General features: G+C 52.4%; 1 protein-coding gene across 5 annotated transcripts in view; it reads left to right on the top strand.

Moving 5' to 3' along the window:
- SFXN5 (sideroflexin 5) overlaps positions 1 to 23,195 on the top strand; it is a 116,318-nt gene that overhangs the window by 51,924 nt on the left and 41,199 nt on the right. For all 5 annotated transcript variants that reach the window (XM_082672041.1, XM_082672044.1, XM_082672040.1 and 2 more), the window contains exons 7-10: positions 8,143 to 8,196; positions 9,214 to 9,270; positions 10,630 to 10,695; positions 21,354 to 21,444. In XM_082672041.1, coding sequence (XP_082528167.1) covers positions 8,143 to 8,196; positions 9,214 to 9,270; positions 10,630 to 10,695; positions 21,354 to 21,444 — 268 coding nt within the window. The remainder of the gene's footprint in view (positions 1 to 8,142; positions 8,197 to 9,213; positions 9,271 to 10,629; positions 10,696 to 21,353; positions 21,445 to 23,195) is intronic.

Genomic DNA, 23,195 nt, shown 5'->3' with positions numbered 1-23,195 from the left:
TTACCTGGCCTCACTGCCTAGCCCCGATTAGTTGTTTTCCGGGATTCGGAACAGCTGGGCCAGAGGCCAGGTCCCAAGAGGGGCCACTGGTCGTGGACAACCTGTAGCCTTCCATCCAGGCACTTTGACGTGGATAAGCAATGTGAGGACTCGTTGGTTCCACTCCCTCCCGGGGCTACTGCCTCGCCCAGTAAGGAGGGAGCACTGTGGCTGTCCCGGCACTTCCACCCGAGGCCTGGCTCCCACCAGCCACATCAGCTCCCCTAGGACCCTGCTGTCACCTGGTAGCACTGAACATCTCAGCAAACGCCTGGTCTGAAGGCGAGCGAAGGTTCCAGTCCATGCCTTAGGGAAGCCCCTGCCGTGATAGAATGGGTAAGAAATATACACATGCAGAAACCACTAAAATGCTTACCAAAATAGAAATGGGGTGCCAGCGAATGTGCTAGAACTGGGTCCCTGAGTGATAAAGGGAAGGAGTGAGCAAGGCTGGCAGGTGCCTCGACTAAGATGCTTCTGGAAGCAACATCTAAACTGCCTCCTGCCCAGGTGAGCATCCCTGACTTGAACCCCCACGCTGTTGTCACCTTGCCTGAGAGTAACCCCGCCCCTACCCTGCTCACTCCCAGAGCTCAGGAGAAGCGAGCTGGTTTTTTCCCAGAAGCTGGTGCCAGTTTAGTCAGCAGATTTCACAGATCTACTGGCACCCATGTAGTGTCTTATTTTAAGCTTAACATTTGAAGATGGAAACTTTTCCCCCTTTGATGTGTGGCAAAGAGATCCCAATTTATACATAAGCATGGCGGCTAAGCCAGTGCACCACCAAGGCTGTTCCCAAGGCTGGTGCAGTTCATGGCTCCCCCTTTTCAGGTACCTTCCCAGAAGAACCCCACCAACCGTGGTCACTTCTTATAATTGGCATCTCAATTCCCATGTTTCCACTGAGAGGTGTGCAGCCCTGTCCTTTCCGGGCATGTGTGGCTGGGGAGAAGCAGGGCCAGGGTCCCGGCCCCCATCCCGTCCTCTCTGCATTTCCCCAGCTGCCAGCCTTTACCCTTGGCTCCCATAATGTCTCAGGGCAGGGAGCTGGGTTTCTCTTGTGGGCCTGAGGTTCTCCCAGGTGACGTCGTGCCTCCCCTCTCAGCCCTGAGCTCCCTGACGCTGCTGTCCTCCTCTCCCCTCCCCCTGTCATTCTGGAAGTCTCAGAACTTAAGGCCAGAACCCTGCTATCCAGCTGGGAGACTGAGGAGGGCAGACCAGGAGCATCCTGTCAGTGAGTCCAGAGGCCTTGGGTTATGTCCAAACCAGATTTCTGTCTTGGGACGTTTGGAGCTTGGACTCTACTCAGAACCCTCTCATTTTAACACTGCAGATGACTGTGTGGACTTAGAAACCCCATTTCTCCAAAAGTGCTGGTGTAAGCAAGTCATCTCTGTGGGGAGGAAGGGTGGACCATGGAGGGTTCGCTTATGTGAGGGTTTGGCTGAGTCCCAGCCTTTCTGACACCTTCCAACCCTCCTCGTCCCAGACTTGGATACCAGTCATTTTGGCTTAGTTTATACCATCCAAGAGTTGTTGCTCATTAAGCTGGAATTGACCAGTCAGGGACAAACATTCATTTGACAAAAGATATTTTCTTTAACTGGTTAGGATCCTTTAAATAGCAGCACCCCTAACGCACCGAAGTGTTACTTTTCAGATCATTAGCTGTATAAATCAGAAGGTGGAGACAAAGTAGAAGGAAAAAACAGGCAAATTGTTGAGTACTGGGGCCCACGGAAGGTCTTTTGAAAAGTAAGAGGAACGTTTAGAATTGAGTGAGTCAGTGTGGAGGAAAAGGGTATGATGCCAAAGGACTGTTGCTTTGCCAGCGAGGACTCCCAGGTATTTGAGAAGTGAATGTCATATGGTCTCACCCCTCTGAAGCTTCTGGAAGCTCTCAAGGAAGATAGAATTTAAACAGATATTTACTACTGAGATGAATACTGCAAAGAAGGCAGGCAGGGTGCTGAGAGAGCATATAATCTAACATCATGTTGAGGGCCAGGGAAGGCTTCCTGGAGGAAGTGACAACTAAGCTGAAACCTGGAGGATGAGGAGGGATTAGCCAAATGGAGATGGGGTGGAGGATGGGAGGACCAGTTATTTCTGCCGTTATCTTGCCAAGCAAGGCGATTCTGTGCCCTGTGGTCTTCCCCTGACTTAAGTTTCACCACCCAGTTGTTTTGGCACACACCCTGTTTCCCCTCTGGATTTTTTTAAATACTTTTAAAAAGTTTTCTTGGGCTTCCCTGGTGGCGCGGTGGTTGCGAGTCCGCCTGCCGATGCAGGGGACACGGGTTCGTGCCCCGGTCCGGGAGGATCCCACATGCCGCGGAGCGGCTGGGCCCGTGAGCCATGGCCGCTGAGCCTGCACGTCCGGAGCCTGTGCTCCGCAACGGGAGAGGCCGCGGCAGTGAGAGGCCCACGTACCGCAAAAAAAAAAAAAAAAAAAAAAAAATTTTCTTTTCCTTATTGCTTAAGTCACTTTCTTATGGGGTAGGGGGTTGCTCAGTTCTGAGTCCCAATATCACAGTGCACAGAATTGTGACCAGCGGCCTTGCTTCCTTGTCCTTGTCTTCAACTGTTCGTGTCCCACTTCTGGCCAAGCAGATTGAGATATTTGGTGGTGCCTCTCTCTCACGCTGAGACCTCATCTCTCTGCAGAGGTTAGAACACTCTGACTGCGGAGGCCTGAAGTGAAGATGTGATTTTTCTCGTGAGCCAGTTGCCATATGGGTGCAATTGGCCCCATTCTTGATTCTGTCCTGAGACGAGGCTCAAACACAAACTTCCCTTCTTCCTGGACTAGCCGGGGAGGCCGCAGAGGTGGGCCAATGGTCACCAGGTGGAGTGGGTAGATAAGCTAGGCTGCTCAGGAACCAGTATCACTAGGGAAGATATAATTCAAGGTGCATTAGTAATGGTAAAGAATGTTTCTCAGGGAGGATAGCATATTCACTCTTCATATGTAGTAATCCCTGTATCAATCACCTCTTGCTACTATAGTGCTGTGTAACAAACATCCACAAAATTTCAGTGGCAGCCATAAGCGTTCATTCTTGGGGATCTGCAATTACCCAGGGTTTGGCTGATCTAGACTGGGCTTGACCGAGGCAGTTTTGCTTCTCACTGCAGGTCTGGGGTCAACTGGGAGTCAGCTCACCCAGGCTGGACTCTGCTCCTCACATCTTATCCTCAGATTAGGGCACTAGTCAGGGCATGTCTCCTCTTGGCAATGTTAGGAGCACAGAGGGCCAGCAGAAACATATGAGGCCTCTGACGCCTGGTCTTAGAACTGGCACACTGCCACTTCCTCCCACATGCCATTGGCCAAAGCAAGTTATATGGCCAAGCAACACCAAGAGCATGGAAACAAATTCCTCCCCTGGCATAGATATGGATGCAGGGAGGAGTGAAGAATTGGGACCAAAACTCAATCTGCCCCCCTCTCCAAAGGCCAATAGCCTCATGCAATCAGACTTTAACAAAAGGACTAAGGAAGAGATGGGTGATGGTGGTCATTGTCACAATCCATCATGGATCTTTTCCCTAGCCGAGAATGAATTAATGTTCTTAATGATGAATTAGCAATGTTCTTCCAGCGTGTGGTGTGGGCCCAGCTTTGTGCTGAGTGCTTTGGGGGACATCAGAGAGAAAAGCCCTAATTCTACCATCAGGAACTTACTATCCTTTATGGGATAAGCCTTGTGTTCAAAGACAAGATTGGGGCTAAATGATGCTCAATTGTGAATGTAGACTGTGGAGTTCAGAGAAATGAGAGACCAGCAAAGGCTAGAAAAGAATGAGGTAGAAGGAAAGGGATGATACTAACATTTAACACCTAGTGAGCACGTGCTGCGTGCCAGACACTGTGCCGAATTCTTTCCACGCCTTACTTCCTCTCTTGATCATCCAGAGAGGTACCAGGATTGTCCCCATTTAACAGATGAAGAAACAGAGGCACAAAGAACTCAAGTAACTTGTGTGTGGTCACATAGCCGGTAAATACTAGAACCAGGATTTGAGTCCAGCTCCTCCCACCACCAGAGCCTGAGCGTTGATCATCAGGGCCCATGGCCGGCCACCCAAGGGGAAGGGGAATCAAAGGCAGACAGATGTGCGGAGAGGACAGCTGCCCGGGGTGGGAGCTGTGGAGGGGACCCCAGTCGTGTTATGAACTATAAATGGGAGCAAAGATAGGATGTGCGATTTGGCCGAGGTCCTGCAGCAAGATAGGGTGCAGGCTGGGCTGGGAATTCTGGCTGTTGGCTCTCCTTCTACGTTCCCTGGTCCCAGCCGCTTTCTGGGCTCTCTCCACCCGCCACGCGGCCACGCCTGAAGTGTCTCCTTGGAAGAGGTGCAATCCACTGGCATTGAAGCCGGCGGACTGGCTCCCTCTCTCTATTCATCTCTTTCCTCCTTTCCCCTGCCATGTTCTGGAAAGGGCAGCATGAGGGAATGTGGGCAGGTTGCACCAGAGATATACATCTGAGAACTGAAGGAACATTTATTTTTAATTTAGACTTAAAAAGAAAAAAGGAAATTATAAAATATCTGCTCTTGCTCCTGGGATTGTGCAGATGGTGCTGCGTGTTGCCTAATAGGGAATGGGGCTGGCACCTGTGCGCTCGTGGCCCCACCAGCCTGACTGTAGGACCTGGAAGGCAGGATCCCTGTTCCTCTTGCCTCAGCCTCAGATGGCTCCCTGGGACCCCGTTTGGCCAATGTGGCATGGTGGTCCGCTGCCTTCTCACCTCACCCTCCCCGGACTCCCGTCTGCTGATTTCCTGAACATCCTCCTTCAATGAAGCCAGCCTCTCAGCTGTTCCTACTCGCATGAACACACACACGCACACCTCAGCTCCATCCTGTCACCCCCTTTGGCAGATAGCCAGACCTCTCCCTTCCTGAACTCCTGCTTGGATGTTAGAATTTATCAGTTTGACACACATCCAGATACCTGTTTAAACCATCTTGTTATTTTCATGCCCAGGAGTTATAAAGGACATTCTCATATATTTTCCTGTTTGGTCCTTGTGTTTATTGTGGTTAGATGCTATATATTCCTCTCTTCTGGTAATCTCCACTGGGAGCGGTATGGGACTCAGTGCATAGAAGATGCTCGAAAAGGGGCAGAGAATGTGACTCTTCTTTTGTATTCAGGCGGGTGATCTGATCTGGAGAAGGAGCCCCTAAAATCAGAGAGTTGGGGCCCCCAAGCCAGGAATCAGGAGACCTGACTCTTTCTCTAGCTTGCTTTAAAGCCTTGGGCAGATCACTGAATTTCTCTAAGTCTCTGTTGCCCCATTTGCAAAATATAGAAAGTAATCTATTTTGTCTGAGCTCCAGAGTTATTTTTTATTTTTTTTAGGGCATTATCATTTCTTTTTTTTTTTTTTTAACATCTTTATTGGAGTATAATTGCTTTACAATGGTGTGTTAGTTTCTGCTTTATAACAAAGTGAATCAGCCCTGGAGTTATAATAAGGATCATGGCAAATGACATAAGGAGAAGTGCTTAGCAAAATCAGTCAATCAATTCATCTCTTTAAGAAAGCATGCAGAGTCAGAGGTGCCCAGCATGGACATCAGGCCCGTGTTTGGGCAGAAGTTAGGGACAGAAGGCTGGTCAGGTTGGCCAGCATGGTGAAAAACTCACTGGTTACACTTTGTGTGTGTGTGTATTGCATAGCCTGGGTATTAGTTTGGTTTAGTTTAGGGCTACGGTTTGTTCTGAAAAAAACTTGATATCACATAAAAAAATGCATGCCACAAGAAAAAACAAGTAAGGTGACCTGGCCTGGGCATCTTGACAGTCAGTGCAAAGAGGGACACAGTTGAATGCCCAGTGTTTGCAAGACAGATGCAAACCAGATGTTCAGAAGTATAAATTTCTGATCCTGAGATTAGAAAAATTTCCTCCGCGTGGATTCATAATGGGGTCCAATGTAATGAGCAGTGAGTGTCCTGGACAACAGCTGAAGGGTAAATACGAATCCCATGGGCCACATCTTATGACAGTCCTGGTGAGCCAAGCACAGTTCAGGGGGTGCAAAGGGGATTGAGGGGGAGAATACAATGTAGTTCATAACACACCAGTTTTATATAAACCAACGGATTAGGGGGAATGATGTGCTGAGTTCCCAACAGTGGAAAACAGCTTTTATATCCTCAGGCTTTGTGAGGCAGTCAGACATGCACATGTTTATACATACATCCACATGCATACGAATGCACAAACACAAATTCACACACACACACACACACACTCGCGGGCTCATGCTGTCTGTTCCCAGCTTTAGGCCTCTCTAGGCTCAGCTTCCTCTCTATGGTCTGGCTCCTGACTGGGGCGCTAGGATGAGGCCCTGGGTCCCCTGGGATTACTTCTTGGCAGGACTGGTGGGAAAATTCCCTTTAAAGACAATGGGACCATCTGTATTGACTTCACACCTACTACCTGGAACCTGAGAATAGAATTTAAACTAAGACAGGACCTCCAAGGTCAACCTGTTCGCTTTATAGGGGAGAAAGCTAGAACCCCAAAGGGGCATGTCTTCTGCTGGAGATCACACAGGGATGGAGCCTAGGCTAAGACCCAAGCTCTCCTGACTCTCACTCCAGCACTCTAAGCTGTCATTGCAAAGAAAAATCAAGTTGGGATCTTATTTTGGGGAGAAAAATATCATAAGGTAATTCTTCATTGGACTATGGAATTAATTTACATTATGTAATTTTATTCAAACTGATACGGGCCAATAAATATAACTGTGTGTGCGTGTTTGCTGTTTTAAAACATTTTAATGTTTAAAACATGATTTACTAATGCTGCTAAGGATGTCTAGAATTTGATTTACTGCATAGAATTGAATGTTTACACATTCCTTACAGAAATTCTTGCCAAAGAGCCATTTTATCTACAAGAATAATAAATAAGTCAATATGTGGATGGCTGTGCACATTTTTTCCATATACAGCAGCACTTGGTAGATGTTATTTTGCACACAAGCACTCAAAAGGTAAATTTGAGAGACACACATGGATCCCCGAAGTCTAAGATTTGGTCAGTGTCAAGATCAGGCAATTAATCTTGACTTAAACCAAAAAAAACAAAGTCACTGAGTCTAGGTCTTAGGTGATATTTGGGCTTTGGGACTAATGGATCCACACTTATGTAACCAGACTTGGTCGTATGTGTGTATTTGTTCATTCATTCGCACATTCAACAAATACTTATTAGATATCTATGTTTCATTCAATAGCTTAAACATAGTGTAGGTGTTGCTTCATGGGGGCCCAGAGATAATATATAAATTTCCCTACTTGTCTTTGTAAAGCACTTAAGGCCTTTGAAATGATTCTTATTGAATCCTCACAAAAATCCTATTGGAGGGCTTCCCTGGTGGCGCAGTGGTTGAGAGTCCGCCTGCCAATGCAGGGGACACAGGTTCGTGCCCTGGTCCGGGAAGATCCCATGTGCCGCGGAGCGGCTGGGCCTGTGAGCCATGGCCGCTGAGCCTGCGCATCCGGAGCCTGTGCTCCGCAACGGAAGAGGCCACAACAGTGAGAGGCCCACGAACCGCCCCCCACCAAAAAAAAAATCCTATTGCATGGCTAGGGTGTGAAGGAGCCAGGTTAGCTGGGTGGAAGTAAAGGCGTTCCTTTTGTTTGCTGGTTTGTTTTTATTGTTCCCCTGCCCACCAATTACAAAAATATGCATGTCCACTGTTAAAAAGAACACAGAAATATTCAAGAAGAATCTGAGAAAGTACCACGTAACCTGACCTCCAGGGACGTCTACCTGCCGTGCTACAGATTTTTTCATGCCTGGAGATATGTATATGTATGTGTATTTGTGTATGTGGGTATATCTCGTGAGATTTTTTTTTTCTTTATAAAACTGGGATTATGTTGTCATATAATTCTGCAACCAAGTTTTTTCATCGTACATCATCTCACTGTGGGCAGTAGTTTGAATATACCTATCATACACATCAGTTTGTACAGATCTAGCTCACTTTTGTTCGTGGCTGTGTCATTTTTCTTTGCAAAAGCATAGGGCGTTTCTTTTGCCTTCTTCAGCCTTTTCTCTCTCTCTCATAGGTGGTTGGTCTTCTCTTGCCCAATCAGACATTGGCGTCCACTGTCTTCTGGCAGGTAAGAGTTTCCCTGCAAGCAGAGGGCTCCTGAAGGGGGCACCCAACAAGTGCTGGTTGGAACACCCTGTCCCAGTGTCTCCTCTCCATCCAGACCCCTCGGGGAAAGTCACCCCACTTCCTACTCCTCCCTAACCCAGAAGCCACTGGGAGAAACCCCAGGACTTCGGGCCCGCAGCCCAAGTCTTGGGCCATTATAGGTGCTCTGACTTTTGCACAGAGGTGATGAGGGCTGGCGGGTGCCCTCACCTGGTTGCTTGTCCCATGGCCAGTGACCTTGAGCCCTACAGCCTCATTTTGACATCAGCCTTACCCAATCTGTGGGGAAGGTAATCCACCCCCAACTCCAAGGTAGTAAGGTGGGTGAGAAAGCACCACGGACCCTGGTCTCTGCCCTTGGAGACAGTCTGGGGCGTGGCTCTCTGAAAACAGTAGAAGCTCGGTATGTATCTGTGTAGAGAGAGAGGGGCAGGAAGAAAAACCTGTCTGTCTTCAGGAGAAAATGTCAGAGTCTTCCTGAAAAAAGAAAAGCTCCTAATAATGTCTGTGTCTGGGCTCTGCAGGTGGTGTAGGGCACTGAGCTCTGTGGGTGGTGTAGGGCACTGAGGCTCAGACCTGTCGGGCATTCCAGGGGCTTAAGTGTCCACCTTCTGTCCAGTCGTTAGTATAAAAAGGGTGATGTGGCAAAGGCAGTGGGGCCCATTTGGGGCAGTGAACACCAGAATTTTGGGAGAGGTGGCCATCTCTGGACTGAGATGGATAGCTGGCCTGGGTGGGACCAGTGTCTTGGTTTGCCAGGAACTGAGGGGTTTCCCAGGACTGGGGCCTTTCAGTGCTAAAACTGCGCCGTCCTGGCGAACCAGGATGGTTGCTCATGCTTACTCAGGGGATGGATGGAACTACCGTGAACTAGACACCCGTGTCTTTCTGGAGGGGTGTGGCCTCCCAGGTCCAGGCCTGCTTCCAGGGAGGTGACCACACCTTTCCTGACTTCTCCTCTCCCCGCATTGCCTTTCAGTGGCTGAACCAGAGCCACAATGCTTGTGTCAACTATGCAAACCGGAACGCTACAAAGGTGAGCATCGCAGACCACCACCCGGTGTCAGGCTTCAGGCTGGGGTGACCCTCTCCCTCCCTACAGTGTGGCGTGCCACCATCAGGGCTTCTCCTCTCGGTTTTACTACCAGGCCTTCAGGAGGGGCCCTGCTGGGGAGGGGCTGCTCACGTGAAGTGACGAAGGCCCGGAACGTGGGAGTGTGGCGCGCGCGGCCAAAGGGATGAGCTCCGCTGGCTTCAGAATTCCCCTTGGGCAGCGCTTATACCCAGATCTTGGATCAGGACAGCATCAGCCATGTGGGGACTGACTTCCTCTAAACTTCCTCCAAGCTTGCCTGGAAGCTGCCTCAGTGCCCTAGGATTGTCAGCTGCAAAGCTAAAGGGCTGCTCTTGAGGGTGAGGGGTCTGAGAGGACTGGCACGTCCTCCCCAAAGTCCCCTGCACTCCTGGGATGAGCTCACAGTGGAGGTCCAGCCACCCTTCTCTTGTCTAGGAAGGGGCTGGGCGCCTGCCTCGCTGGCAAGGCTGCCTTTCCCCTTGGTCCATTCTCCCACATTTCCGTCCAAAGGCAGCAGAGGAGAGGAATCTAGTTCCCCTTGGGGGGCTGTCAGTTTGGGGAGGAGAGGGTCTGGACATTTATAACTTTGGTGGGGAGTGATAGGGGAGTTATGAGCTGTCCTGGATGGTAGGAACTTCAGGGCCTGATACTCTGAGGACCTTCCCCCTCCTCCCATCTAAACCTTCGACCCACGCCTTGCTCATATGCTTCGCACACAGACATCTCTGATTAGATGGCTCCCATTCACCTTAAACCAAATATCTCCAGAATTGCTGTCGTAGTTCCTCAGCTTTTCCTTAATGTTTTGTGTTGCAACTTGGGATCCATTTTCCCGTAGAAATATTTAGCAACTGTCTTCTACTGGCCTGGAAGCCCTGCATGGCTGACCAGGACCGTGAGAGCCAGCCAGGCTGTGGCCACCTTGACACTGCCATGTCCCCCGAGAAAATGCTCTGGGTGCCCAACAGCCCGCTTGCAACATTTAGCCTTCCTAAACTGGGTCCGCTTGCCCCAGCCGTAAACGGCCCACTTTGGCCCTTGCTATATTTTACCCGCAGCCAGCAGTGTCTGCCAAGGGCCTTCCTAGAGCAGGGCAGAAGGCCCTTTGGCGTCTCCCCAGACATAGCTGCCCTGTGTTTCCATGTGCGGAGCTGCGCTGAGGGAGGCCTGGATCCCTTTGGCTTCCAGAGGCCTTCCTCCTTGCCTGCCCCTCCAGGCTCGGGGGCAGGATTGCCTCTTGCCGGTTGGGGCCATTTGCAAGGGTGGAGGGTGGGAGCTTGGGACACCCAGGGGACCTGAAATTCTGTCTCTGTCTTCCAGCCTTCACCTGCATCCAAGTTCATCCAGGGCTACCTGGGAGCTGTCATCAGTGCCGTCTCCATCGCTGTGAGTAACCCCACACTCCCCGCCCCCTGGGCGTCCTCTCCATCTTGCTGCTCTGTGACTGCCCCACCCAGCATCCAGGCCAGACCTTATCTGAGGGTCAGGGCTGGGCAAGGGGCATGGGAGACAGGGTTTCTGGGTGGGGGCCATCAGGGCCGTCTTCCTAGGCGGAGAAGAGTAGACCCTGGTGACGCTTTCATAGAGGGGGAGCACAGGGCAGTGCTCCAGGTTTGGGAGAGCAGGCGGGGAGGTGAGGCAGTGCCTGTGGGCCACACGAAGGGCTGCACACTCCAGCCGGGGGCAGGATGTCTGCCCTAGAGGGGCCCGTGTTTACCCGACACCCTCCTCAGAGGAGCTGGTCTTCATAAAGCCGATGCAGGAGTGGAGGGTCTTTTGATCCATCCCCAAAGTTGGCTCAAATGTCAGCTCCCCTTTGCCCTTTGCCTGAGTTCCCTGGGTCCCCTCTTGGTGGCCTCAGTCATGTGGTCACAGGTCTAAGCCTTCCTGGAGTCCTGTGAATTCCTCAAGACAGGGGCAGTAGGCTCATTTTGAATCCCACAGGGTTTTGAGAATATAGCAGCTACTAAGTAGGGGAGGTTTATAGACTGACTGTGTGAGGGTGTAAGGATGTATCCCAGGTGACACAGCAAGGGGCCTGGGCCAGAGCCAGAAGAGAAGCCCAAGCTCCCGAGACCTTGGCATGTTCATCCCACCCTGTACCTCCATCTGGTCCTCTCTCCATCCTGGCTGGGTGGTCTCCTATAGCCCACTCCAGAGGTCAAAAGTCGCCTCACAACTTCATTACACGATAAATACATGTAATTGGTAAGAAAAGTAATTAGGAAATACAAATTAAAAAAACATTCACATATAATAAAAAATTCACATCTAATAATCTTTTTGTAAAACCCACTTTCTCATCTTTCCCATGTCATCAAATAAATGTTGTAGTTGTTCACGCCTGTGTACTAACCCATTGTACCTACTGTGTACCATCATTTATTTCACTGCTCTCCTAAGACAGGGATTTGGGGCTGTTCTGAGATGGCCTCGTTTACTCTGCTCCCATGTGGACCAGGTTCACCTCCAAACAGCTGTTAGGTGGGGGGGTCCCCACTTCATGCCCAAGATCACTCTCCTTCCCTGAATCCTTATGTCTTACCCCAAGCATGAAGCCAGAATTACCAAATCTATTTAGATCGTTCATCAAGAGACTGCTGGGCTTCCCTGGTGGCGCAGTGGTTGGGAGTCCGCCTGCCGATGCAGGGGACATGGGTTCATGCCCCGGTCCGGGAAGATCCCACATGCTGCGGAGTGGCTGGGCCCGTGAGCCATAGTCGCTGAGCCTGCGCGTCCGGAGCCTGTGCTCCGCAACGGGAGAGGCCACAACAGTGAGAGGCCCGCGTACCGCAAAAAAAAAAAAAGAGAGAGACTGCTAACCCCACCCTGGTGGTCCTGCAACCCAGCATGAGACTTCATTTGAGGGTCATACAAACTGGGGACCTCTGATTCTGGGGGGTTGCTGGCCAGCGTCAGGGGCTCTTGTGAGAGAGGAGAAAGGCTCTGTCGCCTCCTTCCTGCTCCTTATGGCAAGAGGAGCCCATCACTTTGCCTAGTTTAGCAGCTTGAAAATCCCATGTTCCTTCTTTGAGATTTAAGGGACCGTGTAGAGGAGCTGGGAGGGGGAAGGCCCACGGGGAGAATCCCGAGCGGCCTTGGCTCCGACGAGCTTGAGTGGAGGGGATGACCGTCCTGCTGGGACATCCTCCTCCTGCAGGCCTGGGGCTGCGGGGACACGGCTTCCTCCCAGGGCTCCGGGCTCTCCGCTTCCGCGGTCCTCAGTCATTCCATCCCAACTGCTTCATAAGGCCAGAACCAGCCCAGATTGTGGGTTGGGGGTTCTGATGCCCAAGCTGCAGAGTTACTGGGGGCTGGGGGCCCTCCAGGGCTCTCAGAGCCACGGTCTTACCCGCAGGGACAGGGACTCACGCTGGGCTGTCATGGCCCCCAGAGGGTGTGCCTTGCTGGGGACACCCTCCTTCCCCTTCCCCACCTAGCTGCGGAGCCCTTCCAGGAGGTGTTTCCCCAACCATGCCAGCCCCAAGTCGTAGAAGCTTCTGTCCTTCTCATGCACTCGCTCAGTTACGCCCCATGTCCTGTCCACTCATTGTTCTACTGGATTTCAAGTTAACCAGGGACAGGCCCTGTGTCTTCTCCCCCACGGAGGAGGGTGGGGAGCATTGCTCCATAAATACTTGTTAATTAGGTTGCTGATCGATTGCTGGCCTCAGGAGGCCCCTCTGTGCTCCATCCGCCAGGGGCTGCGTCCCTCTGCCTGACGTCTGCGCACAGTAAGGGTCTAACTCCGGCAGATGGAGTGGAGTTTCTGACTTGGAAAATTTGCAGCTTGCTTGCTTTTCTTTTGTGTGGGTAAATCACAAAACCTCCAAAGAAAGAGGCTTTATTTTATTTTCCTTTCCCTTGTTCTCTGGAAGCCCAGGCCCTGCGGCCTCATTAACTGATCTCTGCTTCAGTTAGTGACAAATCCTCCCCCCAGGGTGAGCCTGTTAGGAGGAGATGACCTGCAAACAAGTGTCACGGCCCCAGTGGTTGGCCCAGTTCTGGTATTAATTAAAATGAGCCCCTACAAGCAGGTGGCGTGGATGGGGGCTGACAGGCCAAGGGCAGATCCCAGGGATTGAGGACCCGCTGGAGTAGAGGCCAGGCCCTGGGAGTCCAGCCTCCTCTCCGGACCCAGGAGAGCCCTTTCCCCTCTCAGAAGAGCCCCTGACCTTGGGCAGCAGCCCCAAGAGTCAGGGGTCCCCAGTGTGCATCCCTAAGTGCAGGCTCATGCTGGTGGCAGGACCACCGGCAGGGGGTTAGCAGGCTTTTGGTGAACCCTCTAAATAGATCTGGCAATGTCTGGTTTCTTGCTCGGGAATAAAAAAGAAATTTCGTCTTAAGTTATTTTTGAAATCTAGCAGTTTGCTGTCTTTTAACAAAGGAAGTTCTGTCAGCGCTTGCTGTGCTTTAGTTCGGGCTTTTGTGTTGAGCACTTCTGTGGTCAACCCCGCTGAGCCCTGACTACCAGAGGGAGACCCATTCTCTCCCTTCAGGGGTGCACCTGTGCCGGGCCCTTTGCTGGTGCTGGGGGGGTGTCGCACAGACTGGTGTGTCCTTCAAGATGCCGAGAGGGGAAGCTGAGGAAACTCTGTGGTGTCACCAGAATTATGATGCGGTGACTTGGGTGAGGGGGGACTCAGGGGAGCGCCCCCTAATTCACACAGGGCTGACTCTTAGAGGACAGACTGGGGAGAAGTGAAGGCAGGGTCCGGTGCTCCAGAAAGAGGGCACAGCACACAAAGAGGCACGCAGGAGAAGGAGAGCATGACAGGTTCCGGAAACTGTCAGAAAGTGAGTGTGGCTGCCACACCAGGAGTGATGGCGACCGGGTGATGCGGAATCGGGAGGGGGCGGGGTAGTGGGGGCTGGTCATAAGTCATCACGGGTGCCTTGTCAGGTGTTAGGAGAGTCATGCCAGGAACCCCTGCCTGGGCTCAGGGACCCTGGGGTGTTGCAGGGGGTACAGGCAAAGAGGGCTGGGGGGGAAGTCGTGGGGGGGTGGCTGGCCCAGCAGATGGACCACCCTTGTGGACACGGGGTCCTGGATGAGAGTGGACTTGGGGCTGGAGAGGAAGGCTCAGGGCTAAAGTCCCACATGAACCGTCAGGAGCTGGATGGTGGAGCCAGAGTATGAGAGTCGCCTCCTCAGGTGCTTCACCTTCAGCCAGGTCCACGCTGGCCGAAGACTTGCCCTGTTGGAGAAATGCTGACCTCTATTCCTAAAGGGCTTGCACCCTGGAGGGTCCTTTCTGTATAGGATGCAGTGACTGTGTGTTACCCTAGACATCAGGGCACAAGGAGGTATCCCAGGGGATCCCTGGGCTGAAACCCTCCCCCTCCCAGCTCCCATTGCCTAATGGAGCTCCATGTCCCTGTGATAGTCAGGCTGGCAAGTAATCAGAATGGCTAACACTTGTGGAGTGCCTACAATGTGCCAGGCACCGTTTAGATGTCCATCTCCTAAGGCATACCCTGAGCTACACCCTCAAGCACAGAGTGAGCCAGGTGCAGTCTTGCAGAAAGCCCAGGAACCAAGTACGAAGGTGGGTGGAAGTGCAACCCCTCGTTACTCTTAAAGGGCCCCTCAAAAATGTTCTCCCAGTCCCCACTGTTCTCAGGGTACCTGGGAGGGACTTGTTTACCGGAGTGCATGGTAACAGTTCCTCCAGCTGGAAGCCAAGAACACTGCTTGGCTTTTCCCACCTTCTCACGCCACAGGGGAGCAGGAAGAAAAATGTGTCCTTTGTCAGCAGAATAGTGTCTGATTAAGCCAGCTCTGTCACTGACTTCACCTCTCAGCGTCCTCATTGGTGTCCTCACCTGGTGTCTTCTGTGGTCCAGGGTGTAGCTCATGGTGCCTCCGTGGTCCAGGGTGTAGCTCAGGCCCAGCTATTCTTCTCTGAGCCTGATGGAGGTAGGAGGTCAACAGCCTGAGAATCCAGACCAGACTGTAGTCTCACTGCTTTCACTCTGTGGGGCTGCCAGGTTGGAGGGCCCATGGTATGGACCCTGTATCAGAATCTGAACTGTTCCAAAAGCCTGCAGATGGTGATGCTGGCAGTGGCAAGTCTGATGCAAATATCGGCTTCACATCTATAATGGGGAGGACAAGTTGTTGTCCTTCCTAGATGGAAGGGGTCTGATGTAATTGGCTTTCTAGCAGGTAGCCAGCAGGTTCCTATGAGGAATGGTTCAGGGGTCAGTGTTGGTCACTATTGCTAGCAGAGAAGCCACACCGCTGCAGCTGGAGCTGAGTGGTGTGTGAACCTGTGCATAACTCTGTCCTGGCTACCTTGGCCCTTTGCTCTTGAACCAGTTGCCAAGTGAGTCTGGTTGGGGTTTCAGGACGGTTGACCTCCATAGAGGGTCAGGGTCCACTGGTTGTTACCAAGAGTTTATTCTACAACACACGCCCTCTGGTGGGCATTTTTGGTACCTCCCAGATTCCTTGACCTGCCCCAGCCCTTGCTCCACCAGGGCCCACAAAAATCCCTGACCACATAGTTATATTATCCGCCACCCAAGAGTAGATCCTAAATTCTGACCTCATGCCATCCCTCCTTTCAGATATGCCCATTCCATTGCTCTCCAGGGCCCCTTGGACCCCCTTATGGCAGGTGCCAGTAGAGTCTGCAAAGCCAGCTGCAGACAGCCTGGTATTTCATGCTTCTGAAGCCTGCTGAGTCCCCCTCCCTTCTTACCTGGCTGCGTCCTACTCTCCCTTAGGACTCAGTTGGGCATCCCCTTTCTCAGAAGCCTTCACAGCCCTGGGGGCTGCCCCCTCAAGGCCCCTCCTCCTGGCAGAGTGGGTGAGCCGTACGCTCAGGTGACCTTAGACCTGTGCACGCAGCATCTAGCCCCAGAGAGCTGTGCCTGCTGAGGTGGACGGCAGTGGCTGCAAAAGGCATCTCCTTCATGGCTCTTTTTTTTCCGCCTCAGAAATCAATCAATCGCTTGATTTATCTAGAAACATTTATTAGGCACCTACTCATTTCGCCAGGCACCAGAAATTCCGTGAGGAATAAGAGAGTATACACGGTCCTTGGGCCCAGCACTTAGAGCCTATTGGGAGAGATGGATATTTAGTAAAGAGTCCACAGGCAAAAATACTTCTGTGCAATTCTGTTTCTCATAATATACATGCGTTGCTTTGATTCCCAACATTTTAAGAAGTAAATGAATATACTTAGGGACTGTAATGGGTACATGGAAAGAAGAATTCCAGGTTCTGTGAGAGGCTGCAAAAGGAGAGCCCCGAGTGAAGAGGAGGCCTCTTTGAGGGCTTGATGTTCAAGCTGAAAAGTGAGGAAGCCAAGGGACAGCAGGGCTTGAGAGAGAGGGAGGGAGGGAAGGAGAGAGGGAACTGGCTTGTTGGAGAGGCAGGGCGGCGGCAAGGTGGCTGGAGCCTCGCAAGCACGGCCTGGAGGTCATGCAGGGCCCTGCGGGTCTTAAGTGCAGTGAAGCCACTGAAAGACGAATGCACGTTGGTGTCCAGTTTTGGAAGTCCACTCTGGCTGCTATAGATTATACAGGGGATTAGAGGGGTCAGGGGTGCGAGTAGGGGTCCCAGTTAGGAGGTGGGTAGCTGTCCAGGGAGAAGCGATGGGTGCTTAAGCTAAGTGGTAGGAGCAGAGAGAGAGAGAGAAGACACTGAGTAGCTCGAACAGGGAGCTCTGCCCTGTGGACTGGATGTGGGGTGGCAGAGACTCCTGTCCAGGTAGACTTCTAGGTTTCTGGCTTGAGGAGCTGAGCTGGGAGTGGGAGAGGCAGACCGGGTGTGGCTGAGGAGGAGAAAGATAACCTTCATTTGTGGTGTGTGCAGGTGGAGTGCCTGAAGTCCATCGAGACAGAGGCATCCCGCAGGGGACCAGATATGTGGGCTGGAGTGGAGGACACAGCCTGCGTGATGCAGGCATTGCCCCAATCCCATCTGAGGTCTCCTCTCAGGCCTTGCAGAAGCTAGGCTGGTGTCGGCCTGGAAGGACCTTCATACTCAAGGAGACAGTTATCAGCCATGTAGCACATGACACTGAAGGTCTTGTGACATGGAGCTCCCACCCCACCCCAGTTCTTGGTACTGGTCAGCACTTATCTCCACCAAAGCGGATGGCCAGGGAGCCAGTCCTCCCTCCTCTTCCTCTGACCTTCTCAGCTGCCCATGGCAAATTTACCCGCCTGGGAGCCAGAGCTTGGAAAGAGGTAGCCAGAGAAAGTCCACTGCTTCCTCCGGCCAAATCTGATGTCCCATGGATCCTGGGCTCTGGCTTCTCCCAGGACCCCCGTCTGCTGGCCACATGGGGAATTCTTATGAAAAATCTGCACCCCGTTTGTGTTCCTCTCCACCAAAATACAGCCCCTGTTTGGTTAATTTCTATTTTGTGGCTTATCTGGAAGCTGTTAAAACAGACCCCGGGGGACCCTCTGCAGTGATTGTTCCATATCTCATTATCTTTCCTGAACCCGATTGTTAGCTCAGATTTTTCTGATCGCTAGCTGCTGTTCGTGATGAGTTGTGTGCCATTAATGCCAGCTGGTTCCCTTAAACAGGACCCACCATGCCAGGGAAAGTGAGCTGGCATTCAGAGCCACCAGCCACTTGGCTTTTTAATTTTAATGGGCTCCACCAAATGTTCCAGGCCAAAGGGTCCCCAAGGAACCAGAACAGACAGGCTCCCAACCCAGTCAGCAGCCCACCCTGGTTCCTTCCCAGGCTGTGGCCATCCCAGCTGTTGGGACACTAAGGTCTGGATTGGGGGCCTCCCCTGTATTCATGCCTTCTTGCCACGAGGCGCATCCTTGATGAGTGGACGGCGTGACCTCAATGGCTCCTAGCGAGCTTGCAGCCACACATGTGCCTGGGCCTTCCCCCTACTTTGCTGGTCCCAGCCCCTTCCCACATGCTCAGGCATGTGGGCTGTGCACTAAGAAAAGTGTGTGTGCCTCACTAAATCTCACCTGTCCATGTTGGGAAGACCCTGGTGGCTTCAGGGAAGGGGAGGCCAGAAGAAACCTGGGACCCAAGAATTGTTTTTCTCTTCTTTCCTCCTCCCTAGCCTGGGCTCCCACCTAGAGTGGGGGAGACAGGCTGGGTCATCACTCTGGGCTGTGCCAATCCTAGCCGGTGGGAAGAACAGCCAGCCAAGGAGGGGAAGGCTTGAGGGCAGTGGGCATGTCTGAGTGTTTGCTACAACCAATGATCACTATTCCTTCCTGCCCTCCCACCACCCTCCAGCCTGGCCTGCCCTCAAGAGGCTGCCAGGGAAGGGTTCCAGCTCCCTGCTGGCTTCTCAGAGGACTCCTGCTTCCCATCCCTCCAGCACTTCCTGCATCCTTCCAAACAAATGTGGAGGGTTTTGAACCCAGACCTTCTATATTCTAGCTGCCGAGGGCAGAGGTGGCTCAAGACCCCTATCTCCTCTGCCTGGAGCTGCCTTCCAGGCCCCTGGGCCCCAGCCCCAGGCTGGTCTTTTCAGGGAGGCTTTTGCTTTGCAAACAGCCAGTTTTAAATGGCTTGTAGTAATTTTAAAAAATGGCCTGTCAGACATTCCTCATTGAGATGGAAGACAGTTGGAAAGTAAATAGCACAGTGGCTAAGAGCAAGGCTTTGGAATTAGCAGACCCTGGGTTTGAATCCTAGTTTCACCTGCCTTGTAATAGTGTCTGTCCTTGGGCGAATTACTTAACCTATCTGAACCTGTCTGAACTTCTCTGAATCTGTTAAAAGGGGCAACACGCCCTATCTAGAAGCCTGCTAGTGGGGATTTCATTAAGATGTTTCACACGGTGTGCCCCGCACTTGGCCTGGTATCTCCACATGCCCCTTTCCTTTCCCTCACGGCTAACGCCCGCCTGTGTGTCCTCTGGCCTCGCTCCACAATGGCACCTTGTAGGAACATACTCCCTGGTATTTTGGGGGGTTGGGGGAACCATTTCTGAGTCACAGAGGTAGTCACTTACTGCTGAGAGTGGGGAGACCTGGCCTTGGTGAGTTCCATCTGAGCAGCAGGGGCAGCCTGGAAGCAGGGCCACAGGGCCCAGGGTGGGCGGGCAGCACCCCCCAGCCTGCCCCCACCCCCTCCACTGAAGTGTGTCCAAGTTGCCGCACGTCTCTGTGCCTCCCTGCCTCCACTTGAGCAGGCAGAGAGGATACGAATTTGACTCTGACCACCAGCTTGAGGCTTCAAATGGAGGCCAGGCACCTGAGGGCCCAGGCCAGCTTTGCCTGGCAGCACTCTGGCTCTGCGGGGTCCTGGACTGCCCGGGGAATGGCGGGTTGGCACTTCTTATCTTCCCAGGCCTCACAGTTATGGCCTGGGCTGGGCCATTCGTGCCATGCCTGCCCTGATTTGACTGCTGCGGGCACCCTGCAGTCCTGGAGGCTTTCCCAAGGTTCTTCATCTTCCCCAACAACCCAGAAGGTTGAGGCCAGAGCCAGGGTGGCCTGCTGAACCACCAGGTGTGCCAGGCCGCGAGCAGGCTGTCCCCAGCCCCATCAGGCCCACAGTCCCACAGAGGAGGGCTGGCCCTGGCCTCAGTTTGGGGGAGCAGAGGCCTCTATACACCCATCTTCCGGTCTGGCCACAGACACCCTCTTCTGTCTCCCCGTGCCTGTGCGCATGCGGTTTCCCCACCGAAACGTCCTTCACCCCAGCCGAACTCCACCTTCCTCTCCTCCAAGAAGCCCCTCTTCCGGACTTTGCTGATCTCTCCATCCATTCACTTCTTTGTTGTTTGTTGCATTTATTCCTCAGCCACTGCTTTACTGAGCATGGACTCTGTGCCGTCCCCTGCCCTAACGGCCAGGCATACAAAGATGAAGAAGGCCCAGTCCCTTCCTCTCAGTCCAGCGGGGGCATTAGACGCACAAACAGGGTACTGAGTGCTGGGAAGGAGGGGCTGGTGATGTGCAAGGGAGGGACTTTCTGCCTGGGAGAGGTGACGTCATTCTTACATAGATTCATTAATTGAGACCTCTTACATGCCAAGCTCGTGCTAAGCACTGTACATACATTCTTATAACAGCCCTGGGGTGCTGTAGACGTTACTGTCCCTTTTACAGATAAGGAAACTGAGGCAGAGAACGGTTAAGTGACTCCCAGTGTTAAAGGCACTGGGAGGTGGCGCTCAGAGCTGGGCCTTAAAGAACAGGCATAGACTGAGCAGGGGAAGGAAGGGGTTCGGGGCATAGAGACCAGCAAGGGCAAAGACCCTGAGGTGGGAAATGCACATAACGTTTCAGCTGACTGGACTCATGGAGAGGGAATGTGGGTGCTGGGGGAGTGGGGAAGGGAGGTTACGGAGGCCACAACTGCTGCAGGGAGGAGACTCACCTACTTGCACAGGCCGTGGGGAGGAGCTGTCATGCCGGACAGGATTGGACCTGTGTTCTAGGAAGACGAGGGTTGGCATGGGGGATGGACTGGAGTGGGAGTGCCCAAGGCAAAGGCGAGGGGGGCCCAGGTGTCCTGCGCTGGGTGAGGGGAGCTGCAGTCTGAGTGAAGACGGACAGAGAGCCCAGGATGTCTGATGCACTCCCGTCCTGCTCTGGGTGGCTCTGCTTACCTCTCCAGTCACCTGTGAGTCCCCCTGTGCTGAGTCCTCCCTGTCTGGCCAGGCCCATGCCTGGGACACCAGGAATGTGGTAGTTAAGAAGCTGGGTGGGAATGAGGGGCATTCTACACTTCACTTATTTGCAGATTATAGATTCTTCTAACAGCAACCTCCCCACCATCCCTTTTCCTCTCCCCAGAGAGGCTATAGGTGTGCACGTGTGTGCGTGTGCGTGTATGTGTGTGTGTGTAGCTGATGCTTTTCCTCTCCCTCTTTCTCATGGGCCGGTTAAGTGGGACGACTGGGCAGTGATGCTTTAAGGAGCCACACTGGGGCTCGGCAGCATGAGGTCATGCTGAGGATGTAGGGTCTGGAGTGCAGTTCCAAGGCAAGATGGTGCCCCTCGCTCTCTGCTCTTCCCCCAGCCTGCCCCTTCCTCCCATGGGCCGCTGCAGCACCACACACTCTTTCTGTTTTCTCTTTCTAAGGTGGGCCTTAATGTCCTGGTTCAGAAAGCCAACAAGTTCACCCCGGCCACCCGCCTTCTCGTCCAGAGATTTGTGCCGTTCCCCGCCGTAGGTAAGCCTTGCACAGTGAGGAGTGTCTGTGCGTGTGTGCACAGGCATGCATGTACCACCTGTGGGCGTGTGGGGCGGCCGGGCTCTGGGGGAGCTGGACGGCCCCTCCACACCTCTCCTGACACTGGGTGGGGGGTGTCTCCTGGCTGGGGCGACTGGAACAAAATGTGTGTAGGTAGAATAAAGGGTGACTGGGGTGCCACTGACCAACTCTGTGCCTGAGATTCTGTTTTTAGCACAGAGATTCTTAACCGGGGATCCCTAGACCCCCAAGGGGTCAGTAGATGGAATGCAGTAGATCTCGTGGACTTGGTTGGGGAAAATATTTATACTAACCTCTAACTGAAATTTAACATTTCCTTCCATTATGAATGTAGGCAGCAAATCACAGTAATAAGCAGGACTTGTGTCTGTCACCAGTAGAAATCACAGATATTTTCATGTCACATTACAGTTGTTACAAAGATCTTAAAATATCATTTATGCTCAACACTAATTCAAAATTATATTTAATAGATCCACCAGTAGATCTTGTCTTTTAATTAGTTTAAAATCACATCTATTACTGTATCACAATTGAAAAAATATTTTGATAACTTATTTCAATATAATCCCTTTGTAATCTTACATATTTTGTTTTATGCACTTAGAGACATTATTTGGGGAGGGTCGCATAAGGCCTCACCAGCCTGCCACAGGGGTTCCTAACACACAGGAAGGTTTAAGCCTCCCGCTAGTCTGGTGCTCCAAACCCTTGTGTGGTGGGCCCTTTACGTTTCAGGGGTCTCCAATCATATTCAGGTAACTGTGCGTGCACGTGTGTGTGTGTGTGTGTGTGTGTGCGTGTGTGTGTTTGTAGGGGCTTTCGCCTGCTTTCAGCAGAGTCTTTGCTGGTCTTGGAGCCCTGAGCTTACAATAAGTGTCCCAGGCCTGGGCCCTGAGATCCTACAAAGCCCAACCTGGCTCTTAAGAAGCCTACACCTTATTTGGAGAAAGGGCACAACAATGAAAATAATTTTTTTTTTTTTTTTTTTTTTTGTGGTACGCGGGCCTCTCACTGTTGTGGCCTCTCCTGTTGCGGAGCACAGGCTCTGGACGCGCAGGCTCAGCGGCCAGGGCTCACGGGCCCAGCCGCTCAGCGGCATGTGGGATCTTCCCAGACTGGGGCATGAACCCATGTCCCCTGCATCGGCAGGCGGACTCTCAACCACTGCGCCACCAGGGAAGCCATGAAAATTTTTTTAAAAACTAAAAAGAAATACACAACACTGACACTGAAAGAAACACAAGGCTGACCACCATTAGTCATCAAAAGAGAAGGAGAAGCAAGTGCTTGAACCATGACACTGAGTTCCCCATCTCATGCCAGAAGACAAAGCTGGAGCAGGCCCAGGAGGGGCATGAGGTCCCATTACCTCCCTGGTACCAAGGCTCAGCCTGAAGAGCCAGGCATGAGACCCAAGCTCATGGTCCCAACCCTGTTCTTCATCTCCAGGGCTCAGCTTCCCCATCTGTAAAATGGGGGCACCAGTACCTACCTTCCTACAGCCTTGAGCTGAGGATCAAATGAGACCACAGACCAGTTCCATTCCTAGGAAAGTGCTTTGAAGCACCTGAAAAGCCCCTGTGAGTAGGTGGGAGATCATTATTGAGCAGCCCCACCTCCTCGTGGGCCCAGAGGCTAATGAACTCCCAGGACCAACCACCTGGCTGATCCTCAGTCAACCCAGATAATTGCTATAGCAACTCCAC

The sequence above is a fragment of the Grampus griseus genome (assembly GCF_964374135.1).
Source record: "Grampus griseus genome assembly, chromosome: 15".
In the NCBI taxonomy this organism is placed as follows: Eukaryota; Metazoa; Chordata; class Mammalia; order Artiodactyla; family Delphinidae; genus Grampus; species Grampus griseus.
Note: the sequence above shows the minus strand (reverse complement) of the source record. Positions and strands in the feature narration are given on the sequence as shown.